The sequence below is a fragment of the Cygnus atratus genome, chromosome 1 (assembly GCF_013377495.2).
Source record: "Cygnus atratus isolate AKBS03 ecotype Queensland, Australia chromosome 1, CAtr_DNAZoo_HiC_assembly, whole genome shotgun sequence".
Taxonomy (NCBI): domain Eukaryota; kingdom Metazoa; phylum Chordata; class Aves; order Anseriformes; family Anatidae; genus Cygnus; species Cygnus atratus.
Genome location: NC_066362.1, coordinates 75,731,125 through 75,755,526, shown reverse-complemented (window position 1 = coordinate 75,755,526; position 24,402 = coordinate 75,731,125). Strand labels below are relative to the sequence as shown.

Sequence of the window (24,402 nt, the reverse complement as noted above, 5' to 3'; positions counted from 1 at the left end):
GGACAAATTGCACCAGTGCTACAGCTAAGTCATACCTAGTGATGCAGAGAGAACACAAGCAGGTTTAAAGACCACGTGTTTAGAGCTCCCTTCAAACCTCATTTCCTTGTAGCAAAGACAGAGATGTGGGTGGAAGACAACTACCAGGCTGGCTTTAAAGTGCTACTACTTAACAGAAGTCCAATGACTATCCTCAATCAGATTTTTTTCAGTTCCCACCTAGTTACTGAGACTCTCATTCATATTCAGCTTACAAATATAATAAGGACTGAAAATCCCTGTGTGTTTTAAATGTGCACTGCATGTGAGCACTTAAAAAAAAAAAAAAGGGGGGGTGAATATATGGAAAGAGTGGAGCCAAATATTCAGCTGGTGCAGACTCTTACATGCCCTAGAACTACAGCAACTTATACCAACCAAAGTCCTGCCCCTAAGATCTGATTCATTCCTCACAAACGGGCTGCCACACAAAACAAAGTTAGGTGGAAGTTATGAACTGTTATTATTTCAGACACAGCATTTGTCTCCAAAACATCAGGAACTACAGTACCTACTGATTTCTTGAGCTCTTTCTCTTATCTTGATCAGCCTCTAAAGTTTACGCTGACTGGTTTTTGTGCGTCTTTTCTTAATTAAAAGCACTAACCTGTTTTGCTTGAGTAATATTTTTTCAGACATAAAATATACTCTTCAGGCATGAAATTCTGTGAGCTGGGTGCTCAAAAATACTGATTAGGTGTTATGAAATCGCTTCTAAATTATGCATCTTTTTGACATAGGCATCTTCATAGCCTAATACTGTCCATGTGTGGGTAAGTATGTACTTCCAGAGAAAGAAGGAAGAATGGTAAAATACTTGGGAATAGCCATCAGACATTTAGGATTATTCTGAGTAACAACTGCGAAGTGGACTTGCATGGCTCATGTTTTATGAACTGCCAAACAGAAAACAAGAATGAGGCTGAAGACAAGATATGAGCATCTAAAGATGGAGATCCTATTATTTTTATCAAAGACTGTAGAAGGTCATATAAGGTCAACATAAGAACATTTGCATCTCTGCAGCAAAATTTCAATGCTACTTTTAAGCCTAGACAGCACAGCCACTTTTAAGACATAGTACAAAAGGCAATGCAACATACAACATTGTCCTTGGATTGTCAAACAGGCACTCTGGTCTGGTTAAAAAACTGACAAACAGATGGAGAAGATGATGTCATCTGAACTTCCATCATCTGGTCTTCTGCAGTACTTGAACCAGTAATATCATATTCTCTCCTTAAGTGAAGTGTTGAGAAGACGATAAATACTTGTGCTATACATGAGACATCAACATTGCCGTGCCCATGCAAATGTTATCTCTGCATTTGTTTGGGATGGGCAACTCAACGTACATTGAAGCTTGGATCCAGACTTAAAAGTTCAATTCTAGACAAGTGATGGAGCAGCAGCATCAACATAGTAACCACAAGTCATGAAGTCTGCAGCTCTGTTCAAAAAGGTTCCTTTTTAACTAACCATCTTAATGTATCCTGCAATACATTCCTGTTCAAGAGTTTATGTGTGAATGAGACATTCCATAAATTATTCCAACCTAAATATTGATTTACATTCTGGAATACAATTCTTTGTTGCTTCTCTTACCTCCATCCTGAAACTTGCTCAACCTTTCGAAGTATGATGACATAGGAACTTGAACAATATCTAGAATTGCCAGCAGTGTTCGAGTCAGTCTAAGAAGTTCACTAAAACTATAAAAGCCAAAGTATATGAGGTTTCGAGCCAGATGTACCACCTGTGACAAAAACAAATTAAAAATTAAGGAAACATTGTCAACTTTTGTGGTATTCAGCTGTGCAATACAGTTGCATTTTCTACAGCAGCTTGCACAGAGATCCATATCTGGAGTGCGTTCACATTAGTACAAATCTTTCCAATGATTTAAATGGGCTTTGGATCAAGGCCATTGACATAAATGTTTTTCAGAGTTCAGTCAAGTTGAAGGAGGAAGAGTAAAAACAACATGAGGCTTAGGACAGACTGAAAAGGTTCAATTGCATCTGGAAAGGTATATAAGATGAAGAAGAAAAATACCAGGAAACTATTTAAAGAGACAGCAGCTATAGAGAAGATGGAAATCAGAAGAACAGCAGATGTCTGTGGAAAGTTGAAATGGAGGTGATTTCAGATGACCAGAGGCAGAAGCAACAAAGCTTGGGAGGTAGATTGGAGGAAGAACTGTAAAAGCTGTAGTCATCTCCCCCTTTATTCAGTTTTATTTGAACCCACGTGAATTTGGCCTGTCTGAAGTTTCTGTACGGAATTTCAAACAATATTTGAAACACAGGATTAGATTATTCCGAGTATTTCCTTCAGTGTCCTATCCTACACACAGAACAGTACCTTCTTACACTGAAGAATCTCTGTATTAGCAATCACTGTGTACAGAAAGAGCGTACCACCATTTATCCCCACACACACCCCTTCCTCTGCCACTGAAATGCAACAATCTCGGAAGAAACAATACAGCTGTTTGACAGAAGACTAATACTATTTTCTGCAGCAAGTCATCAACAAGAACACTTGAAATAGAAACTGGTGCCTCATTGGGACCATTATTCTGCAAGTACCTTTATTTTGAAAGAGACAGCATTCACCTACCTGAAATGAGAAATACCATAAGTTAGGAAGCAGATAGCTGAAAAGTACCTCAAATGTAAGTTTATTTTTCTCTTTGTCTCCAAAAGGAAAGGGCTGATTTACAACTTCTTTCAAGTACTCTTCTACAAATTCCATAGTTAGTGCAAATTTCCTCTTCATTTCATTTCTTGAAGAATCTGTGAAAGAATCATACCTACAATGCAAGGCACAGAAGGAAAGAAAATTAAACACCCCTAATATAAAAATCAGCTGCCACTAAAGAATAACCGAACCAATCATGATGCTTTAAAATCTGTCAGTTCTCTGTAAATCACTGTCAGTACTCTGTAAGGAGAAGGGGTAGAGGTCAGTTAATTCTACATAGATATGCAAAGATGGCAGACAGAGGAGGCACAAACCTTCCCTCCAACAGTACCACAAAGTATTGCAATGAGCGGGAATAACAGAGACAGAAAAATACGATAGTTCTGACAGACAGCACTCATAAACGTGCTCATCAGACAGAGAACAGAATAGAACAGAACAGTTGGAAGGGACCTTCAACAATCATCGAGACCAATTGCCTGACCACTTCAGGGATAACCAAAAGTTAAAGCATATTATTGAGCGCAGTATCGAAATGCTTCTTGAACGCTGACAGGCATGGGACATCAACCATCCCTCTAGGAAACCTGTTCCAATGTTTGACCAGCCTCTCAGTAAAGAATTTTTTCCTAATGTCCAGTGTGAACCTCCCCTGGTGCAGCTTTGTGCCAATCCCATGCGTCCTGTCATCAGCTACCAGGAAGAAGAGACTAGCATCTCCCACTTCACCCACATCCCCTGCACAGAAAGTTGAAGAGAGCAATGAGGTCACCTCTTCTTTTCTCCATTATTATCTCCACCATAAAGACAGCAGATCAAGAAAGCAGCTTGGGACAATCAATTTCTACCACCGATTAGGACTGTGTTGTCTTATGTGTCAAAATAGTCCATCATCCCACTAACAGAAGCAATACTGTCTGCTGGATTGCTACACTTCTTCCTCTTTGTCTCTTCTGCCAGATACCTCCATTTCTGGGTATAGCCCAATGTCATTGCTCCATCAAATTACTTAAGCCAGAAAGGGTTTCCACTGAAGTCCATGAGCCCTTCTTCCACACTTAAATTTAACACATGGTTAAGTACTTTGCTGGATGGAGGCCAAAGCCTCTGTGAACTGTTTCTGAGACAATAGCTACGCCTAACTGTTAATTCTGGCTTTCCCACTGAGGATTCAAGTTGAGCTTGAAGTACAAAACTGAGTTCCAACCTAGTAAATGTGTAATGTTAGACAATTTGATTACTTCAAGTTCAGTTATTCTGAGAAAAGGCCATTCAATTTTATCCCCAGTTTGTTCCGTATAAGAGAAATAATGTGAGTAAATAAAATGAAGTAAAACTGAAGATGTGGCACTAAGGGACATGGTTTACTGACGGGAGTCGGTAGGTCAGGCTGATGGTTGGACCTTCAGTTCATATCCTGAAGGTCTTTTCCAACCTAGATGATTCTACTTCCACGTAAACCTATCCATGGAAGTTTCCAAGATTAACAATAACTAATAGCTCATTGTTCTGCAACAAAATAGCTTTTTGCATACATGTTGACATTAGACATCTACAACTGTTTTGTTCTGAGACTAATCCCTTTAAAATATTTTCATACGTTTTTTTTGCAACACTTGCAACTCACTCGTGAATTGTGATCTTGGTAGGAATTTCAGTCCACAATCTGGCATATCTGACAGGTACCACAGATTCCTGTGGATCTCTGTCCACATGCATGTGTAGCATCAGACGGCAAAAAGAAGCCCGGAGATCAAAAGGGAGGCTTTCATCAGACATACATCGTAGAATCAAGTCTACTGACAGTTGTGCAGAAATCTGGTTGATGGCTAGATACTGGCGGTCCAAGCACATTCTTGCAAAGAGGTTCAGCTGGTACCTGAAAGAAAAATAATAGCATGTTTCAAACTGATTTATTTGAACACCATGAAACAAAGAACCTCCTAATCTCCCTTTACAAGTCTGATGTCAGCCTTTCTTGTGTAAACTCTAAAAATGATTGAGTTACCAACTTGCCATTAAAAATGCTAATGTCAGGCTCCAGTCTCCATGAAGACTGGTCTCCCTTCGAAATTCAAAGGAAGGCTGAAGCATTTGAACAATTTGTTATCAATCTGTGTAGGACACTCATCCTTGATTCTGTCTCCTCTCTAAACCCCAGAATGCTGAGGAATTCCTTCTTCAGAACATGTCTTGCTTCCAAAAACAGCACAACCTAAAAACATAGCCCCATGAATAAAAAGTAAGAGGAAAAACTAGACAGACACAAAACTATCACCAACAAAGAAAACTCCATATTTGTCTGTAATAGACAGCAGAGACTGTGATGCTTTTTACAGGAAAAACCTGAATCAAACTTTTAATACCAGTTTCTGGTATGGCCTGGTTTCCTTTTTTGATATTGACAAATCAACTGGATCAGAACAGCACCAGGCTCCATGGACAGTTTACATTTTCTTCCATTTTTTTAAGCGGTTTTACCTGTAGTAGGTAAGAACTTCTAAATCAGCTTTTGTGCCTTCCTTTGCCTCCTGAGCTAGATGTCTGATGGCTTTGCCATGAGGTTCCTTGTTACTGTCAATCCAGTAAAGCCACACTTCCTCTTCATCAATGTCATCCGAGATGACTGGGCATTCCAAGGGATTGTCCATTTGTGTTGAAACCAGCCTGCAAGGACAAAACATTGACAATGGAGTCTCTAACAAACTGCTACAAATGTAACAACAAAGCACAGAGCAAGAAGTTATGTTCTGATTATGGATGCTCACTTGGTCTGAATGAGAATGTCAGCATTTCCTGGGCTCAGCATAAACTTGCAGATGAGTTCCTGAGTTACTGGTATTGCTGTGGTGTTAGATACACACAGGTCTGAGAGATAATCCAAGAATCTGTGCAGTCAAAAAACAAACAAACAAACAAAAACAACAGATGCAATAGAACATGAAACTTTATACACTACACAGAAACATCACTGTAGAAATCTCTAGCATCCATCACAAATATACTCAGGAGAGCGTATATTGTGAGATTTATCAAAATACAATCTTTGCTTATTTGTATTATTGCAACTCACAACAGATAAAGATGAGCAATAGCTTTGAGAGCAGACTTGAATGGTGCTGAACAATCAGCTAAGGAGAGAAAGACAAAGACCTCAAGTAAGACATTTACCAGCAAATCAAAGGACAAAGAGTTGTGCCAGAAATGAAAAGCAACCTGAAGCTGTCTTAAGATGATCTGGCAGGGGAGCTCCACTGAAGGCCTTGTCCTTGTCAGGAACCAAAAGCAAGAGCACACATTCTTGCCTATCTTACCCGGCAGGTAACGGGTGACTCCCTAACCCAAGTAGCAAGGAGATATTACTTGTGCTGGAGACAACCACGTGTCCTCTGAGGAATTCCATTGCACTGGAGTACAAATCTACAGCATTTAAAGCTGCCTTTTAAGTCTCTGAAGTGACACAGCCAACAGTTAGCAGAGAGAGAAGATCTGGCAAGACCTTCTGTATTCAAAGGAGTCATTCTATGTAAAGCCAAACTAAGCCAAACTAAGAAAGCTGCATTGCATGGAAATCAGTTTCCTATGAATCTGCATCTCAAATGTAGATCTTCTGATGTTTAACAAGGTTCAGGCTGAGGCTTTACTTGCAGTCAGGACATTCAAAAAATATGTTTCTTCTCTCTCTTCCATGGATCCCTGTGTGTGTATTAACAGTAGCTCACACTGCAGCCTTTCCCTCCCTGGAACATAAAAAGGGCCTCTTTCCTCTATGTAGCCTCTTCTTTTTATGACATTTGCAGGAACTGAGGATCTTTGAGTGCACCTCTTCTCTAGCAAATGTGCCTAAAAGTGGGCAAGGGGCTCAAGAGCCAGTAAGGGAAAAGATAAAAGCTGGCACGCATATACACATACAAGCTGGCACATGTATAGACAGCATACACTCAATTTCCTCAGAAATCCAGGTAAAAAACTTTATCATCTACTACCAATCATTCCAGGGTCCAATAGTTTGAACCTCTATAGGTAACATTTCTACCAGAGGGAATTAGAAAATCATTTCTGCTTTAGCACAGACTACACATCCCCAGTTGCATGGGATGAATGCAGAAAGTAAGATGAATTTAGGAAGAATTTCACCCATGACTGAAATTAAGTCTTGTGGCACCAGGTAATTAATAGTTCACGGCAGTATTACATCACAGAGATAATATTAAGTAAACAGCATATAACAACACAGAATTCTGCAGTATTTACCTAGCTGAAGCTAAAATGATGCACCAGGGCCTTGAGCAATACCCTAAATTGCTAACAGAAAAGTGGCATTCACAATTACTGAGGACAGTATTTGACCTTCAGTTCCATAATTTCTTATATTTGTATTACTTCGGTACTTCTACAACTGAAAAATCTAATGAAAAAATTAAACAGATGTTCCATTTAAAAAAAATCAATTTACATTATATTCTATCCTAAAGCTAATAAAAAAATTCTAACTGAGCTAAGTTCAAGGCCAGAATTTTTCATTTGAAACAAAATCTGGTCTAGAACACATGTTCACTGGGATCTTCACCATCCTAGGCCCCTTTCAGGTCTGACTTGCAATCAGTACCTGCAGAAAACTGCTTAATAAAAAAACTGCAGAACTGATTAATAAAAGCTTAGTTAAATTGACATCTATGTCATTCACGCCAAGGTTATCAGCAGGAGAATGAACACAAATGGCAGTTTCACAGAGGAGCAGAGTTATGAGAAATTAGAATTTCTGTTTATTTATCTGTCCCAATCTGAACTAAAGCCAATTTTTCAGAAGTGTTTTGCAAAGTATAAATCTTGCTCTTCACCAAGCTCTTGTTCTGAAATGCAGGTATTGTCAAATTGCAATAGTTAAGGGTATTTCTGATATTTTCTAGCAGCGTGCATGTATTTTTTAGTCTGCGACATGAAAAAAAAATTAGCAGGAAGAGATAACATAATAATGAATAGCAGGCAGATTCACTGCTGCTACAAATATAAAAGCCTATCAATACAGAAAAAGAATATTATGTGGACCACTTCAAACCTTGGCTCTCGATTTCTCCTGAGTAAATTAACAAATGTCTCTATTTCTTTAGCTGTGATGTGTTTCTCTAGCAGTTTTCTGTTGTTGTGCAGCAAAGCTGTGATGGTGTCTTCTGCCAGAATATCATAACCAATCTGGGATTGCATGACACAGAAGTGCTTAGCAATATATTCCTGAAAAAAAATGAAAATTTGCATCATCACCTGTTAAGCACTCGTGTTTTTCTTCTAGAATCAGAAGAATCTACCTCTCAATTAACAATCAAAGTAACCCTCAAAACTTTTCTCTCTGAACTGGCCCGAACAAAGAAATATCAAAGCACCTCAATTATGTACCCCAGGAAAAAGATATATTATTAGGTTTGACTAGCTTTTCTTATTCTTTCATAAACCAAATAAATCCATTAAAATACACATAAAATTCAAGAAACGGCAAACATTTTTTTAAAAGAGGCAAAATGAAGATTTGTATAGTTTTAAAAAACTCCTCTTCCCCCTTTCTACCCCCTCCCAGACAGAAATATTTATGAATAGTATTAGAAAGAAAACAAAGAAACCACATATAAAAGTTCAATCTTTCATCTTCAGCCCCTTTAGATTTAAAAAATTCGTGAAATTTTTATGTGCTGCAATGTGCAAAGTACTTGATAGCATGTTCTGAATTATATCATATTCATTAGGAGTCTCCAGAAATGGGAAAACAGGCTACCTGACAGAACAACCTCTGGTTTGACTCATAGCCATCACTATATAAATATTTAAGCAACAGAAACACAGTTTTTTTAGCTTTCCCACTTCATAACCCAGAGTCCTTGAAGGAAGCAGTGAACCTATGACATTCATTGCTGATCACTCTATTCATATAAAAATGCCTACAAAACAAAAGCACTATTCCACAGCATGAGGCCGTAATAAGTGAGTGACTTTCTACTTACTACTAATCTACACAGAACCCAGTCCTTTCACCATATCCGAGGATTACCACAGGATCACGCTTGTAAGTACAGAGTGCAAGATCAAACCTGGGATATATAATTACAGAATTTAGGGAAAAAATTATCTTGAATACCACTGACCTGGTTCTTCCTGTAGTCCTGCTGGGAATGTCTGAGAACTCTGTAACATAACCTTAACATGTATTTGTATGGGGCATATCTCTGGTCACCTAGGTCTTCAAGTCTCAGCATTGATCCTTCACCTTTGTCCTTAAAAGGAGCTTTGAGGATTCCAAATATCTGTTCAAAATCAAAACCACTGAGGATGAAAATCAAACCAAGATTTTTCCTTAACCTATAGCTGTCTATGTCCACTGACAGAATCAGCACAAGGCCCCTACTGACCCAAGTCAGAAGTGAATCACTATACTTATTATCTAAATATCACTAAATATGGGGGGGCAGTGACTATCTCAGACATTACAACTTATGTGTTTAGCTTTGTATTTTCCCACCACTTTCTCTTGACTGTTATCTCCAGCTTAAAACACTGTAAGTTAAGTGCCTTAACTTTAGCTAAATTAAAGAAGAAAAAAGAGAACAAATTATTTTTTTATTATTTTTCATTTCAGTAACTTAAAGGAATATTTTTATTAAAGGAATATTTAAGTCGCTTTCAGTGACTTAAAGGAATATTAATTCTGATTTACATACCAGTTGGCCCTCAGACAAAGTCAGGGATCCATAAGGGCATCAAAATTTTTTGTACAAGGAAAACATTTGCAGGATTGGGACCATATAAAAGGCTTGTTTCAAATTTGGTCAACAATTTGGTAACAAATATAGTTTTAAAAGTCCTCAGAATTACATGAAACCAATAGAAAGTCCTTTGTGCTTCTATGTGATTCACAGACCAAGAGGTGAGCCTTGACTAATCAGTTTTATATCTAACCAATCCGATTAGACATAAACCCAAGATGGCATAAGCCAAATTACCTAAAACACTGATTTTATCAACTCCCTCTATCCTACAATCTATTTGTAAATACAAGCAAGTTATTAATACAGTAGGGTATACCTGAGCCAAAATATTTTGTTCCCGCATTAATTTTTGTCTTTCTCGGTTTGGCTTACTTATGACCACATCCAGAACTTCCTGCCCATTGTTAGGCACATCAGCAACAAAGAAAATCAGATCTTCTAATAACTTGGTTACAAACCTAGAATGAACAAATCGTTATCATACAGATTTATTCAACATATGCTAGAATTCATTAAGAAAGAAAATCACATTTTAGAACAAGCTTTATCTAGCACAATGATACTTCAATCACTGCAAAGCTAAGTTTGACATGTACGTAAGATTTCCAGGTCTCAGATCAACAGAGGCTTGAATCCATCATAGCTGTTTACCAAGGCATTAAACAACAACCAAATGGAGAAAGGGAGAAAAATGCAGGATGCTGAACTCATGCAGAGTATTCAGAAATCCAGAATCTATACCAGCTGGCCTCAAGGCCCAGAAACAGCAGAAAAAGACTCTTACGCAGCCTAACAAGTATTTTTACTGGTAAATTAGTAATATTGGCCCATGAAACAAGATGATGCACTCACTAGAGGAATAAAAACACACTATTTCCCTACCAACCCAAAAAATATTGAAAAATGACTTGGAAAAAAAAATCCTTTATTTCACCCCCTCTTTGCTACACACAAAAAAAATACTTGTCAGAAGGAAATGCTAAAATGGACAGAGACAGTAACTATTTCTTCTTTCCTATCTTCAGGAAACACAGAAAGAAATAATACTAACAGTAGTAATTGCCATCTTGGTACTAACATACCTTACCAGGTATACATAGAGAGAGGCGTTGATGACCACAGATTTCAATGAATCTTGCTTAAAAGAACTAGCATTCACAAACAAAACCCAGCACATCTACTCTTTGGAAGCATTTGAAGTTGGCTAATATTTAGTCTGTAATTACTAAGCATGTACGCATGCTTTGAAAGCAGCAGGGAGATGCTCCATAGATTTTCAAACTCATCTCTACACAAAGTTTCTGTTACGCACAAGAAGGCTGGGCTTTTCTGCTAAACCCTCTGACTGAGATTTAGCTTTAAAAATCTCAGCACACTGATGGCTGGTGGAAAACAGCAAGGTTCACAAAACAAGCTACCTCCCTAACAACAAAAAAAAAAAGACAGGAAAGGCAGGTATAGAGTGAAATAACCAGGAACAAACTCTTGGAATCCTTACTTACCTAATCAGGAAGGTGATAAGACAAGGAAATAAGCATGATTTTTTTTTTCAATGGAAATTACAGAAACAAACAAATAATGACACTATCCTGAAATCACTCTGAAATGTTTGGTGTGTGTGTTGTACCAATCCATCAACATCAGGACTTGACAATACTGAACTGCAGTGACAGAGCAGTGCAAGGCTAATAGAGGGATGTCACACCTTGATTATGTAGTATCCCTGTTTGGTTCTACTCAGTAATGAAATGATTTTTCAAGGTTGAGTACCAACACCTTAGCCATTACAGATCTGCCTGTTAAGATAAATCCTCCATCTGATATTGAACCATCTGTTCTAATTACTACTGACAAAAGACTATGGACTCAACAGACAGCAGAAATTCCATTTTATCACCAAAAAACTAATGTTTCCAGCAAAAAGTTGTGTATGATGCATGGCAGAATACAAGTTAGAAATTAACACTGTCAGAGATGCTGTTTAATATTCAGTTTTACCAGACAGGTGAAAACAAATAGCCAACTACGTCACTTACAATGGGATATATTTGGCTACAACATACAACAAAATTCCTTAATTCAGGGGTGGGTGTGAAAAACAGACATTCTAATAGCGCTCCAGTTAAAACATGGATGGACATAAAAGGTAAACACTAAAGATAACAAAACAATATGAAATAGGAAAGGAAACCAGTGAAAAACAAAATCATAGAACACCCTGGGTTGGGAGGGACCCACAAGGATCATCAAATCCAACTCCTGGTGCAACACAGGACCATGGAAAAATCAAGCAATATGTCCAAGAGTATTTTCCAAATGCTTCTTGAACTCCAGCAAGGTCAACGCCATGACAACTGCCCCGGGGAGCCTGTTCCAGTGCCCGACCACCCTCTTGGTGAAGAACCTCTTCCTAACACCCAGCCTGAACTTTCCCCAACATAGCCTCTTGCTATTCCCTCAGGTCCCGTTGCTTGTCACCAGAGGGAAGAAATCAGCACCTCTTAGAAGTAAGAAAGGAAAGGGACAATTGTGGCAGCCACTCAGTCACTCTAAGACTTTCTTCTACCCTAGCAGCATGAACATGCAGTACAGTGAATTAAACGTGAATCAAGAGTCCTGTATGTTGCCCACCATACAGATGGCTTTCATGAACATGAGAATCGAATCCAGTGGACCCAGATGTTACAGCTCAAAAGTGGCTCATTACAGGAGATTAAGGCAAACGTTTCGCATCTGCTTAGGGAGCTACCTATTTATTTATGTAGCCAGTGAGCTAGGGCTGTTTACCACCATTTTAAACACAAGATGCACAGACAAACCTGAGGTGCAGCAAAGAAGGTCTGACAGAAATGGAACAAAGAGAGTCTCAGGCTACCACTCTCAGCATTAAAGCATCCTCTGGCAATCACCTGTATCGCCATACAGGTGCTATGAACTTGCACCTAGGGAGGAATAACCCCAAGGGTCCTGCACCTAGGGAGGAATAACCCCAAGCACCAGTACAGGTTGTGGGATGACCTGCTGCAGCTCTGCAGAGAGGGACCTGGGAGTCCTGGTGGACAGCAGGCTGACCATGATCCAGCAGTGTGCCCTTGTGGCCAAGAAGGCCAGCCAACGGTATCCTGGGGTGCATTCGGAAGAGTGTTGCCAACAGGTCAAGGGAGGTGATGTCCCCTTCTACTCAGCCTGGTGAGGCCACATTGGGAGTAGTGTGTCCAGTTCTGGGCTCCCCAGTACAAGAGGGACATAAAACTACTGGAGCGAGTCCAGAGGAGGGCTACGAAGATGATTAGAGGACTGGAGCACCTGTCGTACGAGGACAGGCTGAGAGAACTGGGCCTGTTTATCCTGGAAGAGAGAAGACCGAGGGGAGACCTCACTAATGTATATAAATATCTGGGGGGTGGGTATCAAGAGGATGGAGCCGGTCTCTTTTTAGTTGTGCCCAGAAACAGGACAAGAGGCAACAGGCACAAACTGAAGCACATGAGGTTCCGGCTGAATATTAGGGGGCACTTCTTTACTGAGGCTGACAGAGCACTGGAAGAGGCTGCCCAGAGAGGTTGTGGAGTCTCCTTCTCTGGAGACATTCAAACCCCGACTGGATGCCATCCTGTGCAATGTGCTCTAGGTGATCCTGCTCAACAGGGAGGTTGGGCTAGATGATCTTCAGAGGTCTCTTCCAACCTCAGCCATTCTGTGATTCTGTGAACTTACCCATTACTGTGATACCATGATACCGTAAGTAAACAAACACCAATTTAGGAAGGAAAAAAAGTAAAACTCACTAACCTCCTTTCATTCTGGGTTATTGTTCCATTCTCCAGCTTTTTAACAGTTGATGCTAAAACTTTGTTTGCATCATTGGCAAAGTCCAAGTCTCTGACCTCAGACAGAGGAACTGATACAATGGCAAAAGCTTCCTTGTCCTCTTTTGTTTGGCATGTCCCAATCTGCAATAGTGCTTGGTTTAATATGGGTAAGCAATTGTCTCACCTTTACCAATTATGCATATTTTATACGTTGAGATCACCAGCAGAGAACTTCAGTAATGAGGTTGGGATTCCAACCCCAAGAAATTAGTATTTACCTTCAACATCACAGGCCTCTCTTCATCAGTATCTATTGGAATGCTAGTACTGGTAACCCAAGTATTAGTGCATAAGTGCCTCAGTCGGACATATGAGTTCCTAAAGGAGAACAAAGGAAACAACAGGTTAGATGGATCAGTCCTCCGCTAAACTAGGCAAGATGGGATTCAGTGTAACAAATGTCATGAGACTTGAGAGCATGAGTCACACCAGACATTCATAATAAAAGGGTCAGGAGGACCTAAAAGGTACTGTAGCACCTTTTCTCTTTGTCTCCCTCTTCTTTCTGAACCACAACATAGAGCTGTAGCAAGGACAGCAACTTGGGATTATGCAGAATGCTGTTCTTAAATATTTACATAAGCTTAGGAGTAGTATTCCTTAAAGAAAAAAAATAAAAAGGTAAGTGTTTTAAAATCCTATCTGAATAGAAATACATTTAATGAAGAAAAACAATGATTTTCTTATTATTTTTTCTGCAGAGTAATGAACCTGTTCCACCTGTCACAGCACAAAAGCCAGAAAGTAAAACTGACCATAGTTTCACAGCTTCACCATTATGATCTGCAAACCTTTGTTCCAGAAAGCAAGCGTTTACAGTATCAGTTCTCAACCGAAAATCAAGCGAACAAAGAGCAGATATGAGATTCTTTTAAATTCTTTCCATATGATAATTTGTGGTATTATCAAAAAGCAGAGCTGAGAAATCAATTACAATTTTTACTCTGAATTCTACTCTTTCAATATATTCACTGTAGTCTTCACTTACACACTTTCTTTCATGCTGATTTGCTTTGAGTACTCAAGTAAGCAAATGATCTGGTACTTGCTCTGCTAAGTTTTACACTTTAAAGCTGTATTCACCACCATTTGCAGGTACTCAGCTTTAAAATCCACCCTCATAACCACTAGCCCCAAGTGTCTGCATGCCCATTCAGTCACAACCAACACTGTAACTTATCTAGCCGATCTCAGCTAAGCAACACAGTTGAAATTTCAAATATTCACAATTAAAACCCAGAAAACACTTGCTGGCTTAATTTGAATATTAAAAGTGTTCAGTGGCATTGTGACCTGTCAGGGAAAGAGAAGCACAGGTCACCATACACATTATTTTGTTGTGGACAATTCAGTTAGATATACTAGCAGTGCAGTTTTTTCAAACAGAGCACAGGACTCAATTCTGTCTTCATATACACCTGTGCAACATTTAGCCTACTATTTTTCTCTTCACAGATTCTCTTTAAGCATCACTTGTTTTATCCTTATAATTATTTTACCCAGTCACTGCAGCGATATCATGTTTTATACATCTCTTGTTTACCCATGAACACTCCTCAAATTTTAACTGAAGGATAATACTTGCTTGTGTTTGAATTTTTTCTACTTTACTCACCAGCATAATACCAGGAAGAAACCTTGTCAATGCAGTTTTTTTTTTTTTTTTTTTTTTTTTTTTTTTTTTTTTTTTTTTTTTACCTTGGAACCAGGCAATCAGCTCTCTGAAGAGTGGTGGCATCCAGTTCAAAGAGAGATGCAATGTCATTTCCATGTGGCACAGAGACCAAAGTATACATAATCTTCTCCCCTGCTTGGCGTTTCTTCTTTGAAGCAGGAAGGTCACCGTCTCTCTGCTGATTAGGCACAAGGGTTATTTGCTTGCATCAGAGCCCATTATAAATTCTCCAATTACCTTGTGGACAAGTAATACATATGAATTTTATATTTTTTTTGTACATTCTAGTAAGAATGTACCATGACTGGCTTTGGAGTGTGTAACACAAAGGATGCACTTTGCCCCAGGCACATGGGGTCTCAGACAGTCATTATAACAACAGCAGGTCACCAGCTACAGAGAGACTGCAGTGCTGTATACATTATTACTTGACACCTACAACTTCAAAAACCTGCGGCAGTTGCAGACCTTTCACTCCCAACAGATGTAGCTACACAGTGCTAGTTTGGAAAAGGCCAAAGTTAAAAGAAGAGTAGAGAATTGGATTTTTTAAAAGGGAGGAGGGAAGTAAAAAAGTGAACAATTTGCCTATTTCCACAGTAGTTTTATTTAGGTTTGCTCTTTTTTTTCCCTCCAATATGGTCAGAATCAAAGCAGCACACCTTCCACACAGGAAAAGCCAGGATATCTGTCCTATTAAGGTGTACTTGGTGTTGGTAGGGGGTGTTGGGGGGAAAAAAAGCACTGGATAGGATTGCATTAGAAATCTTAGCACAGGCTGATAATGCATTAGAGGCTGGATCCAACACAGGTCTGAGCATGCCCATAGAAACAGAAGAATTTCACACCTTCACAGGAGCCTAGCTTTCAAGAGACATTTACAAAGCGGTGTTGGTGCCTCCAAATACGTGTGTGCATCAAAGAAGGTGATCTTCCTCCCCCCACCTGCTGAAAGTCCATGGGAATTCTGTGATCCAGCACCACTGAGCAGCCATCTTCATCTTAAGTTACCTACATACCCCTTGGCTTCACATACTCCAAATACATACAACCTTCTCTAAGCTTAACCTCACCTATCTTTGCTTGAAGAAGCAATTCAGAGTCTATGCCCATAACCACGCAGCAACAAGTAGAATTACTGGCATAAGTAAAAGCTATTCCTCCAGGGTGCTGATTTACACATATTACAAGAGACTAATAACCAATGAAGAGACAGACAGCCCAGAGCCTTTCTCATACACAAAATATATTGTGGGAGTAGAAGAAAAGAGGAATGAAGAGAGCCAAAAGAGAAAATCAAACACTGGAAATCTGAAATACTATTACAATGATTTATAGTGCACCACTAGGGAAGAGATGTAAAAAACAAATGCAAAGAGGCTGGACTGTACTTGGTTTGCATTAGTACCTTGAGTAAAACTCAGCTGTAAGGGATAATCAAGGGCAAAGCTTTGATTATTCATATTGCCAATTGATTAAGCTACAAAATCAAAGATGAGTGAAACTAAGTAAGAAATAACTAGTTATCATCTCATTTCAAGGCACTTTTTGAATCCTTCCAAAACATCCATTTTTTTTCATTACCAGGCCTAAAAAATGCCAGCTTTCCATCCCATTACTTTTTCAAATGAGAGAAACAGTAAGAAAAAAACAGGAAGAAATAGTCTCAAAAATTCTTCTTAGGCTCATCTAGCGATTAGAGTATTGTCACTCATTTTTGAGAGGAATGCTTGCTGAGACAAAAGAGAAACATCCCGTGTCTTGCAGAAGAGCAAACTTTCATCTGGCAGTCCTCACGTTCTCTTGTTCCCCAGACCCAAAAAATATTAAACGAGATCGCACATAGAAACTTAACCTGTATGTGAGGACTGAGAAAATAGCAAAATTTTTTGTCCACCACCGTTGGTGATTTCCATATATATTTTGTTTTACAAACTCAGGATGAGACCCAAAGTGGGAAGGCAGGCAAACTACAGGTGAATGCTCTTAAGAGCTTAATAGGTAGGAGTGAGAGTCTAGCATCAAACAAAAATCTACTTCCCAAATTTCCAAACAAACTGGAAAACTGGAAAATCTATTTAAAATTCAAGACATCAGTAAAGGAGTGAGGAATACAAGACAGTTTAGAACAGCATCCAAACTTGTTAATATTTCCCATAACTTACATCCAAAACTAATTAGGTTTTCCCAGAACGTACCCACTCTACTATAATTTCCAAACTGAAAACGCTGGTATACAAAAAGGCAGGACACTTCCAAACTTATTTATTTTTCCCTAGAGTTCCAGGAAAAAACACAGACCAAAATATGAAACCATATTCTGTTCCATGTTGCGAAGTTTTTTTTATATTCACTCATTACCGAATGTCTGACCACCCCCAATAGGCCATTAAGAATGAGCACATACACACATGTGCAGGTTTCTATGACACACAGCAAAGTGAAAGGCACGTCTCCTGTGCTTAAGTAGTTCGAATGAACCACTAGTTCTGCAGGGAAGTTCATCCTGCATTTTGGGGCTGACTCTACTCAGGTATGAGTCTCTCCAGCCATTGTGTAGATGCTGTTGAGCTACAGAGTTAGCTCATTAGGCCTAAATCCAGCCAACCAGTCTTGGCACTTGTCAAATCAAACCTGCCATATGAGCAAGAGCTGGTTTCTAGTCTATAAAATAAAAGTACCTCTCAACAGAGGGCAGGACGGTGTCTGTAATACTGCTAACTGCAATGCAAAGCTTAGCTGAGTAAAATCAGACCCACACGACAGCTGTATAATAGTTCCAAACTGGACTCCAGAAAAACCTCAGAACGCTCTTCATAATTTAATTTTAGGATCTCAGACACCTCACAACCAACCTGCATTATGAGTGCTATGTGCTAGTCACTGAAGAGAAAAAAAAGTAATGAAAGGTGACCCTGACCTTGAGAGCTCTGAAAACAACATATATAGGGAGTGCATGATAGAGATACAGCCACCACATAAGAAAATACAGACTTAAATTTATGTCTGAATTTACATCTGAGTGCATGCACATGTGTGTGAGAGAGAACATACATACTCATACACAGAAAGTTTCTCATGATTAAATTTAGTAAGCAGACATCAGAACCTGCATTTAACCTAGCCATTATTAAATTTGCTGATGAGTCTATATAAGGAAGTTGAAAGAAGAGGAAAGAATTAGAATATTTCAAATGAATTTGACAACATGATCAGTACAGAAGAAGCACTGCATTCCTAAACAGAACAAAACAATGACATTTGCACAGGTAAGAAACCAGCATACAGGCAGATGCAGCCAGCAAAAACTGATTCAATGAAGAAAAGGGAGGTACAGATGTGTAAAGGAACTCATGGAAAGAAAAATTCAAATTAAAGTAGTATGAAGAAGAAGCCAATGAACAGTTTCAGAGATGGTGGTGATAGGGTCAGTGACAGCCAAAGAAAGCATTCCCAAGACTTTTTTCAAAAAAAAAAAAAAAAAGTAGGTGAATTACCTGCTAGGAATACAGAGAAAAAGTGCAAGAACTGTGAGTAAAACAATTCTAGCAAACAGTAAATTCATTAAGGAAAAAAAATAGTTTTGGTTGTCCCATACTACTGACAAACTGGTCACAAGTGGTAGCAATTCAAATTAGATATATGCCCAAGGTGAAGATGGTGGAATTACCTCACTCTGTAGTTCACTGGTTAAATGACTCGTGAGGATCTGGGAAATGCTGATTCAGTTTTTCTTCCACCTGGCAGGATCTGGACCTACGTCTTCCAAAAGAGTAACCCCATCTAAAAACCACATGGTGCAGATAGCAGAGGCAGCCTGCTCTGCCTAACAAAACCTAAGCATCCACTCAACTAGAAGATGGCTTGTGAAGTACACTACTCACATGCACAACAGGACTTTGCCAGGGGGTATAAGGGAAAATGCCCCTACCATATAGCCAGTGGTAAGGGACTCGTGTTAGAAAAGCAAAGGCTTAGAGTTCAAAGGAGGAGATATACTTAGTGAAAACAAACAGTCCTTCCAGTGAAGAGTGGCAATACTGATCCAGGCTACCAGCAAATGCCATAACTCCTGGGCTACCACCACTGACTTGCAGTGCATCACACTGATTTGAAAAGAAGCTTTAAAAAAAATCCAGCACAAACATACAGTGTTTGCAATTTGAAGGGCAAATATGGCGTAATTGGTGACAAAACCTATACTGCAATTAGAGACAACATAATCAGGCTTGTCTTTCTTGGGACTTGTAGCCTGGGAGATGAGCCTTCTTCACAGCTCTTAATATAATTTGCTAGTAATTGTGACCAACCCCATGCTCCCGTATTACTCATCTCAACTGAGCATCATACCTAAACTTCAGATTTACATGGAGTTTTGTTTATGAAGGGGCCTTCCTGCAAAAAAGTGAAGAAAAAAATCCTGGAGAAAAAAAAATAATAATAATACAAAAACATGCCAGGCCAGGAATACCTTTCCTTTTAGAATGCAAATACAATCTACAATTCCAATTGGTAAAGACACCTCTTGTGGCACAGAGATGGACGAGGATAATGCCCTACTCCTGAACGAATCCATTACACTGCACTACAGATTTCAGCAGAAATTAAACTTAATAGCAACCAGAGTTCTGAAAATGCCTGTTAAAACTAGTACACTGTAGTATCTCAGTATGTTAACCCAGTTTAGGAGGCTCTTACAAACCAGCATTTTCACAAAGCAGTAATGTGAGCAGAACTCCATAGGTTAGATGATTTAAAAAATGTTATATGAAAAAGAAAGTCGAGGAAATTAATGGCCAGCCTTGCTCCTGCATGTTATGTAGCCCTGGCACACAGCACAGCAGTTAGCCTCCTATAACACCTTCGCTGTTGACTCATTTGTGAGTCATCGCATTTTTAGCAGAGACATCACGTTGCAACTCTGTTGTTAGGAGCCAGAGACATTCTGTAAGAAACAATGTATGCGTTTTCAGAGCTGATTCAGACCTGTGTGCAGCAGCAGAATAATAATAATGTGCTGGCATCCATGTCTCCCCTTCTCCCCGTGAGTGCAGAGCCTCTCAAGTGGTCTGACTGCTGGCTTTATATAAGCAGAGATACTGCCATTTTAAAACTGATTATTTTTATTTTTAAGTATGTTTTTCAGATTGTTTTTCAGCCTCAAAAAAAAATCCCCAAACCTATTCTAATTGTTTTAACTGCATCACCTGTGACACACATTATGAAATTTTAATTAAACAAACTTACTTGCTGGAAGGTAAATAAAAAAAAGAACTTAGAGTGTTTATTTGGAAAAAAATAATTTGGGATGGAAGTAAGAAAGAAAACATCGAATCACATCATCGTTTGGCATTCATAAATATAGACAGAAAGAAGTCAAAGAGGTATGTCAAATTGGACCAAGAAACCCATGGCAAAACTGTCCAACTTCTTTACGAGAAAAGTAAATGCATACCAGTCTCAATCCTAAGAAAAATCTCAACAGTAAAAACCAGTTTGGAACTGGTTAGGACTACCACTCTCTCCCAAAAATGCAGATGAATGGAGCTAAGGTAGCTATCCAAAGACAGCCTTTTAATACTAAGACGCTAACAAATGCCATGTTCCCAGCTGTTCTTGACACCATTTCCCCAATGTTTATAGTGTTCTTCTAGATGCTGTACATTCTGTGATTGGAAATAATAGACTACTTCGCAGCATAAAATACACCCATGTGGGATTTAATGGAAACTATAACAGAGCACTGCATTTTGATGCACTATACATTACAATCTCCTAGTCTTCTAGAGAGCTGGAGAAGCCCCCCTCACCCTTCCCTACCCAACAAGGCCTTTAAATCAGAGAAAGGTCTTCATGCTATAAAAAAACAAAAATCTTCTGTAGTTTAGATGCGGGAAAAACATGTACAAAGAATATTAATCAATTCAATGCAAGGCTAAATTTTACCAGAAATCAAAGCAGTGTTTCACCAGACAATATGGCTGAAATCTCAAGCAGCAGCCCATAAATGTGCAAGGAACCGCAGTCCAAACACAGCTTGGGAACAAAAGTCCTAGTCACTTCCAGCAATATTTATGGTCTCAGCAGCCAAAACCCTTTTAGACTTCTAGTCACTTAAGGCAAAAAAGACAGACTTAAGCAGAATCTAGATGCCTATGCCCACTACCGTACCATAGAAAATTCTTCTCCATCATTGCTTCCTAAAATTGACAGTTGCCTAAGCAACTGTGATCAAGACTTATAAACCAGGCAGTGAACATGCACAGGAAGCCCTGTCACACATTTATAGTTAAGGGTTGGCACAAAACACACAGATGGCTATGCCTTCTTCAAAATCCAGCCAGCAGAGAAGGAGCTGGTACCCTTTTATCCATCAGACTAGCAATGAAAAGCAAAACAGACTGCAGGCTCAGTTTCTTCCTTCAGCTGAAAGATTTAAGTATGCCTCTTCATTTTCCTACTGCTCTAACTTCAAATTATGCTGGGGTAGATCCACTTCCATCCCCCCTCTAGAGCAGATTTACTTCACTGGCAGTACTTCAAAATTAATTTGTTCAAAAGATGAAAAAGATGATGCCTTTGCAGTTAGTCAGGCAATCACCTGGCTGAAGAAATACCACATGAAAACCATGGTACAAGAAAAGCTTATGTGATCCATGTTATATGAATACTGGATACAAGACTGACATAGATGACCCTTCAAGAACTCCAAATACTGTAAGACTGCCATACTTCTGAGGGACAATTCAAAACACCGCATCATTGTAAAATAAATTTCTGCACAGGGATGTGAAGCTTGGCTACTCAAGTTGCTTGAAGTCAGGATGAAGACTTAAAATAGCTAGTGCTGACTCACGGTATTTCCAATGAGACTGTAAAGGAGAGAAGGATCCAAAGGGATTTCTAACACACTAAAAGCACCTGTAGGCTTGGATTTATATGGAGATGTTACCAAAACTTATCAGTTGTTCTTTCACAGAATGTTTTTCACATGAAGTGCTGACTGTGTAAAGTTAAATTTCCACAGAGAACCAGTTTTGATTGTCAATCAGTTTTGATAACATTATCAAAGAAAATATTTGTCTAATCAAATTTCTCTGGTCTTGGTTTTTGGTTGAAACCAATGCTCAGGAGGATTATGCCAAACTGTTAGAGCAGTCACCTTCAACATTCATGTTCAGATTACTCTTGTTCCTTCTTAATTACCCAGCCTAGAGAATATTTAGATGAACTGGAAATGCTGCAATTGCAGACTCTATAGTATATCCAATTACTATAGCATGGTACAGTAGGAGTGGGCCCTTTGTGATGAGGATCTAACATCTACCCTATACATCTTTTCATATGTTTTAATTCAGATTAGCTCTAGCCTAGTTTTTTGGGCTAGGCAGCCATGAGAGCCTAGAGCACAGTAGATACATTCCAGATGTGCATCCTTTAAATTTGATCCAACAGAATACAAGTTTACACACTCTGAGATTGCTCCGCAAAGCGAAACGGAGTATCTTAAATAGGAAATAATTAGGTGATTCAATTAAGGAAGTGCCATCATGATGTGAACTAAAACATTAATGCAGATGAGCTGTATGAGAACCCAGCTCCACTGTTCACAGCGTGAGAGCATGAACCCAAGCTCTTCCAGCAAGCACTGTATCCAATGGATGTTCTAGAACTTATCTCAACTTCTGTCAGAAAGCTTCGGGGGCTTCAAATGTCATTCCAGTACCAAAGAGAAACAACTGTTGGAACTCCTATATTTTCATGAGAGAGAGTTCTCATTTCTCCGGCCAGCTTAGCTGTTACTGCTATATTACTATTTATACCAAATACCACAGAAGACAGAAAACCAATGTTACCAACTCTTACAACAGTCTCAATTTTTATTAAAATTGCAGTGCTGGAGGCAAATTATTATGTAAGAATCTTGGTTTTCATTTTAAAAAAAAAAAAAAATCTTCCCCATCCAGAGAAAAACTTGAAAATGTGTCTGTTAAAAGAACAAAAGCCAGAAGGCAAACAGAAAGAAATTGAGTTTATTTTTTTCTAAGAAGATCTCTGTGTTTTCATGGCAATCTCATGAATGTGATGAAGGAATGATTCTTTCTTGGACTATTTGTTTAAGAATAAGATTCCCTCGGGGTTTTAACTTTTTTTTTTTTAACTACTTTCATGTATTATAAACTACATGTCTAGCCTTGCCTCGTTAGTTAGAATTAGCGAGCACACTCTTAGCATTGTACAAGAAGACAAAGGCCTTTACCTGTAATAGCTACAGACTGCCTGGAAGTATCTGTCTTCACGTCCAACCCATCCACACTGCAGCAAGGACAACTTAGGTCCTTGTGACGGTATCATGCGAGAGTTTCCTGAAGTCTGGCATGGCTCAGCCTAAGCCTGTGCCTGAATATCTCCTTACGTGTATTCAATACAGGTAATGAAAAGAGTCTCAGCATGTCCTTAGATTAAGGGCCATGCTTGACTGACAAACATGCCCTGGGGGGGCTCATCTCCACTAGCAGAGCCTCTGAATTGATACTGGTATGTAAGTAACCGGATTTGCTTGTCTGGTTTACTTGCTAAAGAGGGTGGTGGTGTTTTTGCCATAAGGTAGCATGCCTGATTTGATAAGTATTAATACGTTTAATGTCTGCAGTTTCTAAGCAGAACTGAACTCCAACTAATGCCAATTTGATGCATAATTTGAATAAGCTTCCTCTCTCTTCCTTTACACAATGGAAAACTTTCTGTAACAACAGTTCTGAATTGCACACTAGCTTATACAGGACACAGAAGATAACCCCAGTGGTTGTGACATGTAACTACAGCAAAAGCCACAAAGGACTTCCATATGTTGGACTTTATTAGGTTAAGGATACAGTATTTCCCAGATTATATGCAACATGTAAATTTCACTTACCAAAGCTTTTCCTTCATTATTACCTTCTGGATAGTGTGGGTTAAGCTGGAAAAGAAAATAAGTCAAAAACTGCCTTGACAGCTTTTAGACATTTCAGAAATGGGGGAGAGGGTTTGGTTCAGTATTCAGTTGTGCATTTACCCTGAAAAAGAATTGTGGACTATTTATAACTAGTATAGCAATAACAGTACAAGAATTACCAATCCAATTTCTGAGCAACTTACTGGCTATGTCCTCACTTCAAAAAAGTGCATCTTACAATAAAGGTTGTTAACTCAAGGGAGGAATCTCAAATTAAATTAAAAAAAAAAAAAAAAATGATGGAGAGAAAGCACAGATAGTTACTAATCTAAACATAGCAAATTACAGTCATCCCATCATCCCTACAAACACACAAACACTTTCAGGATTGACCTCAAGCAGATGTACTGAGATAAA

General features: G+C 39.0%; 1 protein-coding gene across 1 annotated transcript in view; it reads right to left on the bottom strand.

Annotated features, from left to right (window-relative positions):
- The window catches only part of ITPR2 (inositol 1,4,5-trisphosphate receptor type 2), a 268,862-nt gene that overhangs the window by 176,510 nt on the left and 67,950 nt on the right, over positions 1-24,402 (bottom strand). The window contains 12 exon segments of the mRNA XM_035540839.2: positions 1,645-1,795; positions 2,710-2,854; positions 4,373-4,624; positions 5,227-5,412; positions 5,514-5,633; positions 7,805-7,977; positions 8,880-9,038; positions 9,817-9,958; positions 13,293-13,453; positions 13,591-13,690; positions 15,071-15,225; positions 23,965-24,009. Of these exon segments, the coding sequence (XP_035396732.1) occupies positions 1,645-1,795; positions 2,710-2,854; positions 4,373-4,624; positions 5,227-5,412; positions 5,514-5,633; positions 7,805-7,977; positions 8,880-9,038; positions 9,817-9,958; positions 13,293-13,453; positions 13,591-13,690; positions 15,071-15,225; positions 23,965-24,009 (1,789 nt within the window).